This window comes from Carcharodon carcharias, chromosome 21 (assembly GCF_017639515.1).
Source record: "Carcharodon carcharias isolate sCarCar2 chromosome 21, sCarCar2.pri, whole genome shotgun sequence".
Lineage (NCBI taxonomy): Eukaryota > Metazoa > Chordata > Chondrichthyes > Lamniformes > Lamnidae > Carcharodon > Carcharodon carcharias.
Window position 1 is genome coordinate 52,486,950 of NC_054487.1, and position 14,521 is coordinate 52,501,470.

At 38.5% G+C, this 14,521-nt stretch overlaps 1 protein-coding gene across 1 annotated transcript in view; it reads right to left on the reverse strand.

Annotated features, from left to right (window-relative positions):
• The window catches only part of dock4 (dedicator of cytokinesis 4), a 378,537-nt gene that overhangs the window by 218,125 nt on the left and 145,891 nt on the right, over positions 1–14,521 (reverse strand). Inside the window, exon 9 of the mRNA XM_041215897.1 lies at positions 519–600. Coding sequence (XP_041071831.1) covers positions 519–600 — 82 coding nt within the window. The remainder of the gene's footprint in view (positions 1–518; positions 601–14,521) is intronic.

The window sequence follows — 14,521 nt, forward strand, 5'->3', positions numbered from 1 at the left end:
GCTAATGATTCTACATAGCTTTCCTGGGTAAGTGACAAGCTATGGTTAAATTAGTTCCTGTTTAAAAGTGAGTAATTTTCAGTCTCATGTAATATCTAATTTTCTTACCCCTTTTAAAGCTATTTCATAAATGGGGGGCAGGGAGGTGGCAGGCTGGCTAACCCTCTGCACTATTAACAAACGTTATTTGACATCCATGGCCAATGGCCTGGTTTTAGCCATTCTGAACTCACTTTTCCACTGAAGATACATAAATAAACAAACTACAAACATAAAAATTAGCTTTCCTTTTAAAATTCAGAGCATCATGGGTCACAGTACAAACTCTCCACTCAAGCAGAAGATTAGATATCAAACAAAATAGCATTTCAAGAGCTATGGGGCGAGGAATGTCAGGAGATGAATGCAGATATGTTAAATTACCAAACAAGCTAAAGATGCTTAACGAGAGGAATATTTGTCCTGTTAGTTTTTAATCAGTAACATAACAAAAGTTTAATTATAAATGTTATACTTACAACAAAGAGTGTGCATTGCCTTTCCATTTTCTCTGGAAATTTTGGCAATCCATTCTTATTCAGTTTTACAAAGAACCTTTCACTGCAAGGAAATAAAATTAGCCATGAGGATCCATCATCATCACACAACACCTGAGATGTTAGACATTAGAATTTGGAATCGTCCATCTTGCTCGTCAACTGGAAACAATCCATAATACTACTACACAGTACTAAATTACTTCTTCTGATACAATATATCTAGCCACATTCAAAAACAAACGTTTTATTATAATTATTGTTCAAAATGCCTTAAGGCATTTAAAATGGTCTTCTACGTTATATAGTTTCTCATGATGCTTGCTGGCAAGAGAGCAATGATGTATGTCCAACAGATAGTGTGCTGATAATCACAAGGCCTTGCGTTGGATAATGGAATAACAGCACAGAACAAAGATATTCAGCCGATCATGCCGGTGCCGACTCTTCAGTACAGCTATTTGATTAGTTCCACTCCCCTGCTCTTTCCCCAGTAGCCTTGGAATTGTTTTTTCCCCCCTTTAAATATTTATCCGATTCTTTTTTAAAAGTTATTATTGAATCAGCTTCCAACATCCCTTCAGGCAATGCATTCCAGATCACAACAACTTGCTGTGTAAATAAAAGTGTTTTTGAATGCTGCCGCTGGTTCTTTTGCCAATCACCTTAAATTATGTCCTTCAATTATCAATTCTACAGCCACAGAAAACAGTTTCTCCTTACTTGCTGTTTCAAAACCGCTCATGATTTTGGACACTTACTAAAATTCTTCTTAATCTTCTCTGGTCTAAGGATTACAACCCTCATTTCTCCAGTCCCTCATCCCGGGCACCATTCTAATAGATGGCAAAGCAAAGATATTCTTTGCAAGAAGACATGTCACATACATAAGATTGCTGCTATTTTAAGACTGAATTTTATGGAGCTAAATAAAATGAAAAAACTTTTTCTCTCAGTGGGCAAATCAGTTTTGCTACACTTGGGAAGTTTGATGGAACACAATGAAGTGTTAATGACACCTCACTTCTAGTACTGTTGTGTTGTCAAAACAAGGAGATTAAAAGACCTATGTTAAACACGGTGGTGCTCAATTAAATGTGAAGTATGTTCCTTGACACTAATTAACACAAGACGACTATTCTATGTGCATCCAAAATTAAAATATGGGTTGGTTTCTTCGGAAAATAATAAGTATTTGATACGTTTTGACTCTCTCCAATATAAGTTTTAAGTTGGATTTTTTTAAAACAAGAATTTGGAGTCATTAAAATTGCAAAAATCTCAGATAAACAGCTGAAACATTTTGAAGATTTAATTTAAAATGATAGAACTGCTGGAAATGTGAAATGAAAGCCAAAAATACTGGAAACATTAATCCATCAACACCTGACATGAGAAAAGATCGATTAACACGTCAAGTCTCCTCATGAAGATAAACCTCGTTCTGCTTCCAGAAGATGGCTATGGGCCATGTGCAGGAAAATGGGATTAGAATAAACTGGTGCGTGATGGCCAGCAAGGACATGACGGGCCTGTTTCTGTGCTGTATAACTCTATGACTCTGAGACGATGAACCTAAAGAGCAGTTCCTGCATTTATTTTAGTTAAACTATCTTATAATTGAGAAAAATGAAACTTATATACTGTTATAAAATCTACAATTTCTCTGCCAATTCCGTTAAAATGGTTCAGAAATTAAAATAAAATGCTAATGAAAAGTGACAAGGCCAGGCATTTCACCCCCACCCAAAGAGAAGTGAAAAGGTGGATTACTTTCAAACGTTCTTTTGTGTTTTCTGGTAGACAGATAAAAACCGAGTTGTACGAGCAGACCATTCGCTCTTCTTGGTTGGTGAATAGTTTGATGGCCCAAAGGAGAGGAATAAGTGAGAGAATAAGACACACGGAAAAAGAATAGAAAATGTTAAAACTGAGAGTTTTAACTTGATAACTGGAAGAATGTAAAAAGACAGACATATTGTGAACAAACCCACAAGACACAACTGCCTGGAATTTCCTGTATCGGCCTGGCAAGATGCACACAAAACCTGGCCACAAAAAATTACATGGATTAAATGATTGTGGATTTTTGGCAGAGAGTCGTGCTCAAATTGCTTTGGACTTTTATGATTATTTTTTGATTCATCCGCCCAAACACATCTCGATGGGCAGGATCCCCCCCACCCCCCGCCATCGGGGGTGAAGTTGAATAGCGAGCACGCACAAGCGCGCCTCTGATTGGCGCCCCCAATCAGGGGCGCAGCGCCATTTTATGTGGGCGAGCCAATTAAGGCCCGCCCAACGTGACGTCTGCATGGAAGTGCTGGGCACTCCCTGTGTGGACGGGGGGATCCCTATATCGAGAGTACGCTCTTTCGCGCATGCGCACAAAAGAGCGCACTCATCTCCCTGAGGCTAAGTGCTGCCTTGGAGATCGGTTCTACTCAAAAATATTAAAAAGAGAAAAAATAATTCCGTGACATGTCCCCTCATGTGATACTGTCACATGAGTTGGGACATGTCCATAATTTTTACAAAAACTTTAATAAAATTTTTAAAAAACCTACATGAAACCTCATCCTGCCGTGGATGAGGTTTCATGTTTTTTCTGAAAGACGCCAGGGCTCCCGGCCAGCCCGCCAACTTTAAGGCTGGACGGGCAGGTCCATTAATTAGCTAAATGACTGTCAATTGACAGGTCAGCAGGCGCACAGCTGATTTTGCTGCGCCCCCGCCTACCAGAAAATTTAAATGGAGTTCCGCCCGACGTCACCGCGTGTCATTCTACACGTCGACGGGCGGGCCCTGTCCCGTGACAAGAAAATCCTGCCCCGTGTCCTGTTCGAGTTATAGAGCTTTATAGAAGAATTTTTTGCAATTGCGCTTGCTAAGACACTGTCTTCCAAGTACAACTAGATTTTCAGATGCAGAAAGAAACCAGATATTTTCTCTGATGTTTAATTGCAATTTTTTTTTTTTTTTTAAATCCGTACCGAGGCCTGCTCTGTATTTTGTTTCTTTGAAACGATTTTTAGGCTATTACTATTAGTCTAATGAAAAATTTAAAATCTTGCCCCATTGTAGGTTCCAGGACATGCTTGACTGATGTACATGAATAATGGTGAATGAACTGAAATTTTCATACTTCAAGAGGAGATAGAGATGGTGGGAGTTTGCCGTTTTCCTTCAGTCTTGATAGTTGACGCAGATTTATGTCTATCGCTCATTTCAGCATATTTTAATGAGATTGGCGCACAGAGAAATTCCCAAGCCAACTTATTACTCAAAGCTAGAAAAAGATGCACATTACAGCAGAGGTAATTGTTTTCATTCTGTGATTTATTAATTAAGTGCATGGAACATAAAATTTATTCTGCACTTATAACAAATGCTGTAAATTAAACACCGCCATAAAATGTTTTTATCATTTATGTTGGCACTCTTGTGAATAAAAAAGCCTATCATGTTTAAAAGTGGCATCAAAAGAAGACATGGACCTCATGAGGAAGAAAGTACTGAACTGTATCTCAGGGGCTCAGAAGTAAGCTGTTCATGCAATAAGATGAATGATATTCAGTTAGATAAATATCAACATGTTTTAGTTTGCAGGAAATGCAGAATACATTCCTCAGCTGTTTTAATAGATCATAAGTCATTAACTTACTTCTTCCCAAATCTCAGGGGAAGATTTCTTAACATAATGGGCAGTTTGAAAATGCCATTCAATGCAGGTATCTGTGAAGTAACGTATTATGGAAGGAAAAACAAAGAATGGGAATATGCTTTTATGGAAATACGAAGCACAGTTTTAATAAATGGTTTAAAATTATGAAGAGTTTTCATAGAGTGAAACAGACACTCTTTTCCTCGGGGGTCGTCAATTTAAAATGGTCATTTAAAGTGAGGAAGATTATTGGAAGCAATTTCTTTACACAGAGGGTTGGTAGAGCATGGAGTGGTTGAGGCAGAAATTTTTGGTTCTTTTAAGGGAATTTGGATAAATATTTTAAGAAAATACAGGACTATTGCAAGAATGTTGACTCAGGTTAGTTTTGTCCAGTGTCACTCAGGCATGTAAAATTCGGTGTTGTGAACTTAACAAGAGGGCCTATTATGCCTTGAAGTTACTTGCAGCATATGCTGCTGTGTCACGATGTGATGAGGGATGACAAGCATAAGGCACCCCTACCGAACACCAAAAGCCTCCTTTCAGGCCCATTTTCATAGTAATGCTACTGATGTAATTTGGGTTTCTGTCTTTTCTGGGAACATATGAAGGGCAGTATTTAGCTCCATATCCATCCATGAGTTTAGCGGGAAGGCCTTGTTCTTCTGGAGTTAAAATGACCAAGAATTTTTGAATTTATGGAGATACCAATTGGAAAGTTGAAATCATTGACCATCACTCTGCCTGAGAATCTGTTCACTGAAGATCACTGACACAAACCTCGAGGCATTTAAAAAGATGGAGCAGAGGAATATTCATCTTTCCAGAGTTTGATTTTCACAGCTGTGAGATGGGCAAACATGTGTATCAAGGAAAATCAAGTTTGCAAGGAACTGTGCATGTGTTTTATAAAGAGTTGTGATTTTGACATTAGTGTAATAAGAGATGGGCATTTGAAACCTCTTTGTCCATATAGTGAAGATTCCCCATGCATCCAGTACTCCATTTCCAGAGTGCTTCAACTTATGTCCAAGAGCTGGTCAAACGCTTTGATGGCTTTGAAAATGCTGGGGGGAAGAGCGGTTTATAGCATACAGCAGATTACGCAGGCTAAGATGTGTTATACCCAATAGGCTGGTAGAATTGAATGTTGCAGGTCTTTGCAGAGAAAGCAACACAATGCTCAGTTAGCCAAAATACCTTGGAGAGAGGAATGAAGGAAAATATTCTTTTAGTTTGGGTTTTATTTGATATTTCTGCCTGGCAGAAGCTGTCAAAGAAACAACATCATAACCCATAGCCCTTAGAGAGATGAATTAAATTGCTACTCATATCTCACCTTATCAAGTACATTCATATCAGATGGCGCTCTTTCTTGGCCTTTCTTTTAGTAACAAAGTAAAATGCATTTCTCATCTTTGGGAAAAATAAGAATATAAGAAATAGGAGCAGGAGTAGGCTATTCGGCCCCTCAAGCCTACCCTGCCATTCAATAATATCATGGCTGATCTGCCCCAGACCTCAACTCCTTTTTTGTGCCAGCTCCTCATATCCCTCAACTCATCAATATTTAAAAAAATCTGTCTGCCTCCTCTTTAAATACTTTGTGATCTAGCCTCCACAAAGCTAAGGTAGAGAATCCCAGACATTCACTACCCTCAGAAGAAATTCCTTCACATCTCAGTTTTAAATGAGTGTCCCTTATTCTGTAACTATGTCCCCTAGTTTGAGATTTCCCCATTAGTGAAAACATCTTCTCAACATCTACCCTGTCAAGCCCCCTCAGAATCTTTTACGTTTCAATAAGATTACCCCTCATTCTTCTAAGCTCTAATGAACAAAGGTCTATCCTGCTTAGTCGTTCTTGATAAATCAATCCCTTCATCCCAGGAATCAGCCAAGTGAATCTCTTTTGAGCTGCCTCCAATGCCAGTATATCCTTTCTTAAATACTGGAACCAAAACTGTACACAGTACTCCAGGTGCAGCCTCACCAATACCCTGTACAGTTGTAACATGACTTCCCTATTTTTAAACTCCAACCCCCCAGCAATACATGCCAAAATTCCATTTGCCTTCTTAATTGCTTGCTGCACCTACATGCTAACCCTGTGTTTCATGCACAAGAACACCCAGATCTCTCTGGGCTGCACTTTTTTGGAGTCTCTCTCAATTTAAATCATAGTCTGCCTTTTGATTTTTCCTACCAAAGTACATGACCTCACACTTTACTACATTAAACTCCATCTGCCACGATTTTGCCCACTCACTTAAACTGTCTATATCCCCTTGCAGATTCCTGATATCCTCAGCACACGCCCTCCCACCTATTTTTGTATCGTCAACAAATTTGGATACATTACACTCTGCCCCCTCCTCCAAGTCATTAATGTAGATAGCAAATAATTGAGGCCCTAGGACTGATCATTGTGGCACTCCACTAGTTACATCTTTCCAACCTGAAAAAGACCCATTAATCCCAACTCTGTCTTCTGTGTGTTAACCAATCCATGCTAATACATTAATCTCAGTGCCCTGAGCTCCTATCTTGAGCGATAAGCTTTTATGTGGCATCTTACCGAATGCCTTCTGGAAATCCAAATACCCTGCAGCTATCGGTTCCCCTTTACCACCTCTGCTTGTTATATCCTCAAAGAGCTCTAGCAAATTTGTCAAACATGATTCCCCTTTCACAAAACCATGTTGGCTCTGTTTGATTGCATTAAGCTTTTCTAAATGTCCTGCTATTTCTTCCTTAATAACGGGCTCTAGCATTTTCCCAATGACAGATGTTAGGCTGATGGTTTCCTACTTTTTGTCTCCCTCCCTTCTTGAACAGGGGCGTCAAAATAGCGGTTTTCCAATCCGCCGGGACCATCCCGGAATCGAATGAGTTCTGGAATATTTCGGCCAACGCCTCCACTATCTCTGCAGCCATTTACTTTAAAACCCTTGGATGCAGGCCATCAGGTCCTGGCAACTTGTCTGCCTTCCGCCCCATTTGTTTCTCAAAAACTTGGTCCCTCGTGATGGAGACTGTTACAAGATTTTTCTTCCCATTAGCTCCTTGCTTATCTGATATTTTTGGAATGTTTATAGTGTCCTCCACTGTGAAGGCTGATGCAAAATATTGGTGCAAAATATTTTGCAAAAACACACTGTTTCTAAACTTCACCTAGCTAGGTGACACATTTCACCCCTCCTTTGAAAACAATCTAGTATGGGTTATTTAAAAATGCACATTCCCTTGACACCTATATGTTTCTAAACTTCCCCATGTTTACCTAATTAGCATTTCAAACGTAACTTCTCTTCTAACATCAAAGCACCTAGACTAGCTGCCTCTAATTTAACACTCACACACACACAGACACAGAGACACATCCCACTATTACGCTATTTTACAACAAATTCTAATAATATTATGAGATTTGTTATATCTTCCTGACAAAGAGAAAATAAGTTAACAGCATCAATGCCTTGAAAGTGTGCAACCCGTTTTACTTTCAAATTCTCCAGAAATGTTAGCTCAACATTGTATCAAAAAGTCGCTCCTTGGCATTGAATGCTGTTTGTTAAATGTGTGCATATATCACTGAGTGAACTTGATCTGCAATTATCATTGCCTTTCTGGTTTGGTTATGCTATATTTAAATTAAGTGGTTTGTTGTTTTTTGCATTTTGAAGTATAATTCTGCATTCAAATTTTTTTATGATTTTCTCATCTCATCTATATTTCAAGGGTACTTCATAATCATCTTCACAATTTTCAGTGATAGGACCAGCATTCCTTCAGGATGCCCTGCCCAGGATAGCTGGACGATGCAGAGCAGCTCCATGGGAGCGATCAAAAAGACCTGTGGCTTTACCTAAAGCCAGTTGCAGAGAACTGTAATTACTGAAGTATGTGGGCTCACAGGCCAAGTGTGGCATGTCAGAGGGGATGTTTTACATGTTATTCCGTTGATAATCAAAATCAAGCGTTGTTTCTCTTCCTGAGGTGCTTTATTGAACACATTCGAAAAATCCATTTATTCTCTACCTACTGCATTCTTTTTATCTTAGCTAACAAGCCACAGAATGACTCTACAAAGTCCAGTTCTCACATCACATTTACCACCCCTGTTCAAGCTCGGATTATCACAATAAACACTTCTTTCCATCTATACTGTGCTCCATGATCTTGGCAAACAAAATGAGCCTGCATGACTCTTGGAAATTTAGGCTAAAATTTTAATAAACTTGTTTTGTACCTGAAAATAACATGTGATAAGCATATGTTCTTGAGATGATAGAAGCTAAAAGGGGCATACATCCAGTGACAGAAACATCCAGAACTTAGACACAAACTTGAATGACTAAACATGCAGAGATAGGCTGGTTTACAATGACTTAGGTGTGATGCCCCTCAAAGATGTGTGTGGCAAAGCTTTAAACTGTGTACTGAAACCTGAAGCTATGCCTTACTGGGTTGGTAAGCACAAGATGTGAAATACGACCTATAAGTGTGTGTGAAATGAACTAGCAGTAAACATGGACATGGTTGAGAGAGAACAAAATGTGGTATATGCTCACCTGGGACACTGCGGTCAAATTCAAATCCAGAGTGTAAAAAAAGTTTTAAAATTCCAAAATCTAAGAGCAGAGGCTAGAGAGACACAAGTGACAGGGCGGCAATGTACATTGGTAGATTTCATTATAAATATGGATATAAAAATTTATAACCAGTCTTCGACAAAAGTTGAGCAATTAATCAGCCCAGGACTGAAGTAGCAGCAATGGACAATACAAAAGAAACATGCAACAGCCATGGAAACAAAATAATTATCAAAAGCATACATGATTACATATTGTTATGTCATTACGAAAACAAATTTTGTCCCAAAGTAGAATCCACTATTCAATTTGAACATGTGCAATCAAATATAGTCTACTTGATATAAATATTTCAAGTAGTAAAAGTATGTTCTGGCTCTATAATTAACACAATGTAAAACAATATTGGGAGATAATAATTGGGATAATCAGATTTCTCCAATGCACATTGGACAGAAATTGAAAATTAACAGAAGGCTGGAGCTGTCAAAAACATTCATCACTTTTGGCCTCAACTTTCCATTCGGTCAGCAACTCACACTTAGGTTTGCTGATAGGCATGAAAAGATTTGGACTCTTTGGGAATTAATTCTGCCATGCTGGTGGAACTCATGAATCATTGATATGATCCAGTTGCTAATTTCAAATGTTGCCATAGATGGTTTTCCAGTTGTTGTCTAAATTGATTTAGTACCAGATTGTGTCAGGTTGGATTAATGGAAGAGAAGAATTGCAAGATTTTATAAGTACTGAGCGGAAGATGAAGAGAGGCAGAGGGGCCTACACTGCTCGATCTAAAGCAATAAAATAGTGCCTCAGATTGCATTGTTCAGTATGTATTAAATCCAACCCTTAGAATTAAATTAATCTCTGGAAGTTACTCCCATATGTCCATTTCTGAAACAATAGTCAATCTCCTGTAGATTTACATTCAGGGAATCAAGATTCAAGTGTTGTCTTCAGGTGAATGGGGTTAGGGGACAGCACAGAAAGAACTGGGCATGCATATTTAAATCAGTCCCACTTTAGGGACTTATATTCTCACTTGAGTTGTATACAGTAACACTTTGACTCATTATTACTTATAGTGAAATAGTATAAGTTAGAGCAACGTGGGAAGCAGAAACATCGAGTTGGTTGGAACATAGAAAGTTGCTCGTCATACAGACAGCAATGCAAAATTGAGGCGCTACAGCCCCACCAATTGCAAGAGGGTATAATTACAGGGTGGCCTACATATATAGGTGGTATTCAAATAAATTTATAATGGAAGAAGTTGACAGCAAGTAGTCAGGCTTTGTGGACTGTCAAGAGGAGATATTAATGTCTACAATGTTATTGGAAATTATTTTTAAATTGGAATTATAGTTGGGTGTGTCTGAACTGGATTAAAACCAGCTAGTCTGGGTGCTTTGATGTATAGTAGTTTAAGGTGTTAATTGGGTAAACAGTAAGCAAGGACAGAAGGTAAAGTGTAAATTTGCATTTATTGAATAAATCATTCAAGAGTGGAAGTAAAACGTTGCACCTAGCTGGGAGATGCCAAGCAATGAAATTAGTGGGTTGAAAATGTTAATTGTTAAAAGATGTGAAGTTAAAAGCCTAGGATACCATGGAAAATTTTCATTCAAAGGAAAAGCTAGGTATAAACAGAAAGGAGTTTGTGTGTGTGTGTGTGTGGTGTGTGTGTGTCTAAGTCAGAGGCATTGAAGCCTGTAAGCCTACAACTGTGTCTGCAAAGGAACCAAGTTGCAAGGAATCTCATTTTGAATTTGCAAAGTCAAATGTGCTTTGCCTGGCGTCTGTTTAAAGTCTATGGGTTATTGCTGCCTCGGTCGAGATTTACCTGGGTGTGATTAATTTGGGGATTTGTTTAAAAGTTATTATTGTAGTAATTTATAGACATTTGTATGTGTTTAATCTGTTGTTAAATTAATAAATGTTTAATTTTGTTTTATAAAAAAAAAAACCGCTTGAGGCTTGGTGGTCTTATTCCTGAATTCAGAGTGGCATCTCAAACATATCAACTGAAAATACAGATTATGACAATTGTTCAAGTTTCCCTTTGGGATTTAAACAACTCAGCCTTTACCAACTGCTGTGTCGTAACGGGACAAAAAGGAAACACAGACCTATATTACACAGATATACTGCGTATCTGGTTTATTTTCTCTCCATGGTGATATGTATTACAATGCAATTGGATGACAAAGGTGTGTCTGGTTCCTGTGATTCCATCAGTGGCGTTGGGAGCTGGGGACTGTTGAGCATTGGTGCTCAGCCAGTGGCCACTACTGGTTCTAGTTTACGTTCACATCCTAGGTTCAGAAACTCAGCAAAAATGTAAGACTAAATTAGATGAGATATTTTGCTCTGAGGAAGAAGCTCCAAAAATACAAAATGAGTTGAAGCAAATAGTACAATGGTTGATGGGAAAAACATTGAAATTTTCCTCTTGGAATGAAACTGAAAGAGGCAAGAATAAAGCTGAAAAGCATCAAGCAATACTAGAGACCTTGATGCTCAACATTTCCAACCACTGTGGAGCAACAACCAGCCAAGCAAAAAAAATGCTTAAGTACATAGCCAAAGTAGTAGATAAGTCAGCAGAGGAAACTATGAAGCTTTCTCTTACATTGGTCATATCATGCCTCAGGTAGTTTAGCCAGTTCCGGTCATGGGAGGTAGCTCAGACAAGAGCAACAGGGCTGATCTTGAGCGTTTGAAGATAGATATGATGAAAGGCTAGAGGAGCATGGGTTTATTTACTCTCAAAAGGAGGCAACAGCTGTAGAGTTATCGAGGCATACAAGTTACAAAATGGGATGGAAAAGGTAGTAAATGACATTGAACTAAATTGCAAGGGGACAAGAAAAAACAGATTCAATCTAATTAAAAGCAAATGTGAGACAGATATGAACTTACCTTCAAACAAAGCAAACAACACAGAATGGGACTCTATGGAGACAGAAATGCTGAATTTTCACTCTTGGATGCCACAATAGAGGTTCTAAAGCACCTTTGTTGATCAAAGAACTGAAATGGGCCAAATGGTCTTCCTTACCAATACTTATCTTGTGATCTTACGAGCAAAGTGAGTTTGACTTAAAAATCCTAATTCCTGTCCCCAGGAAGCTTGACGTGCAAATATTTTGAAAATATAAATGAATTATGCTAATATGACCTAATTTTCTATGCAAATTACGTTAATTATACAGTGGAATTTTTCTACATCTCAAATCTCAGCATTGCCATCATAAATCTAATGAGTATATTTGCTGTACAGAAATCTAAAGAGTATATTTGCATTAAAGTACATGATCTTAAAAACATGTTTAGTGAGGTTTATGAAATAGACTTTTCTCCACAATTGAGTTTCCACGTATTGCAGGCATTTCTGGCATGTGATATGGTTTTGTTCAGAAACATATGGCAAATCAGGGTTTAATATGAGATGACTAATTACATGTAATTAGAGCATATAAAAATGTAAGATTCTTTAAATTACAAGGGTTTGCTATCATTTTTCGACTGACATTCTTGAACAGGATGCATCAGTATGTCAGGCAATTAAAAAGCACTCCTTTATTCAGATTTTTAAAAGAAATTATGTTTAACTACCTTATTCTACCTTCTCAGCATGTCTTGTGTATTAATTTTGTCTCAGAAACCAAATAGATACCCTAAACATCTATAACTTGAGAGAAAATATTTTCTCTTCAGGTGGATTCGTTTATGTGAGGCATCAGCTATCAGCAGCTTAAACATCACATCCTCTGCATTAAAGCTGAAAAAGAATAGTTGAGCATTTCCAAGGGCAAATGTGACCCAGGGCACAAGGACGAGAGAACTGCAATAATTAACTAAGTGTGGTATTAAAAAATAATTGAGGTGGACTTGAGTGTTGATTACTTAATAGTTTGCAAATTTCCTATTAAGAGAAAAACTCAACAGCACAGGTGGAATAATGAGTGAATTCAAAGGCACTTTTCATACATGGACTCAAATCCAATGCAAACTTCAAAGTTTTGCAGATCTAGCTGATTTTGGAAGTATAAAACTGTAAACTCTGATGAAATTTGAATTCAAGGAGTACTCATGTCTGAAGACTGACCATTAACAGATCCATTACATCCAGTGTACCCTCGTCTGATCAATAGCACCCCAGGCTGCACTCATCCAGGCATGTGGAGAGTATTGCATCACACTCCTGACGGTACAGGCTTTGGGGAATCAGGAGTGGAGTTACTCACCTCCAAATTCACAGCTTCTAACTTGCTCTTGTAGCCACAGCATTTATATGGCTAATCCAGTTCAGATTCTGGTCAATGCTAGCTCCTTGGATGTTGATAGTGGTGGATTCAGCGAGGATAATGCCATTGAATGTTAAGTGAAGATGGGTGGATTCTCTCTTGTTGGAGATGGTCATTGTGTGGCGTGAATGTTACCTGCCACTTAGCCCAAAATTTAATATTGTCCAGATCTTGCTGCACGCAGACACAGACCACTTAATTATCTGAAGATTTACAAACATGCCCACTTCTGATCTTATGATAGAGGGCAGGTCATTGATGAAGCAGTTGAAGATGGTCAGGCTAGGACACTGCCCTGGGAAACTCCAGTAGCAATGTCCTGGGGCTGAGATGATTGGCCTCCAACAACACCAACCATCTTCCTTTGTGAGAGGTATGACTCCAAACAATGGAGACTTTTCCCCTGGTTCCCATAGACTCCACAGTTTTGCTAGAGCTCCTTGATGTTACACTCGATCAAATGCTATCTTCGTATCAAGGGCAGTCACGCTCAATCATTTCTTGAGTTCAGCTATTTTTTCCATGTTTAGACCAAGATTGTAATGGGGTCAAGAGCTGAATGACTGTTAAATTGAGTGCTTGTTACTTCATACAGTAATTCAGGAAAAAGTTAAATGACCCTATTCATTTAAAAGCAGGGATTCATCCTCATGTAATAGTTATCACTCTATTCTTAATAAAATCATGAATTGGACATTCAATAAAATTGCACCCATTTTATAGGTATAGAGAACAGGCACCAAAATGTTCAACATAGCAAGCAGCATATGTGTGCTCACAAATTCAGAGGTATGCTGTCTAACATATTGGTATCAGCATCAAAATACATTTGCAAAGAATGGTTTGATATTCCCTTTGCTTTATTAGGCAAATTGTGTTCAGGAAAACTAGGTTTAATCATGGCTTAAAGGAATACCAAAAAAGTGCATTTTTAAAAAATAATTACTTGAGAGTGAAGCTGGGAAGATGATTGTTCCTCCTGGCTTCACATGAAAACCACAGGCCACTGACTGCCAAGGCTAGTTTCTCTGCACCCCTACAACTCACCTATTACCACCTCCCTCCCCATCTCCATCACCTTCCTCTCCCACCCACCCTTTTTATCCCGGTCACTGCCCCTACTCTCCCTCTAATCTGCTGATCCTCCCACCTCCCAGAACTAGCTGTGGGCAGCTGACAATTGACATTGTCCTTATCAACTAGCTGCCTGGGGATATCCAGCATGTGTCCACTGTTCACCTGTTCAATGTAAAAAAAAAGACCAAAATACTGGGTGAGTCTTGGCTCTAGCCATTCCTCACAGGGATTCTTCTCACTTGTGAACCAATTTCTTGACCAATATTTGATCATATTGATGCTTATTGGAAATTGCTAGTGAATAGCAGTCTGCAGTAATACAATAAAGAGAAA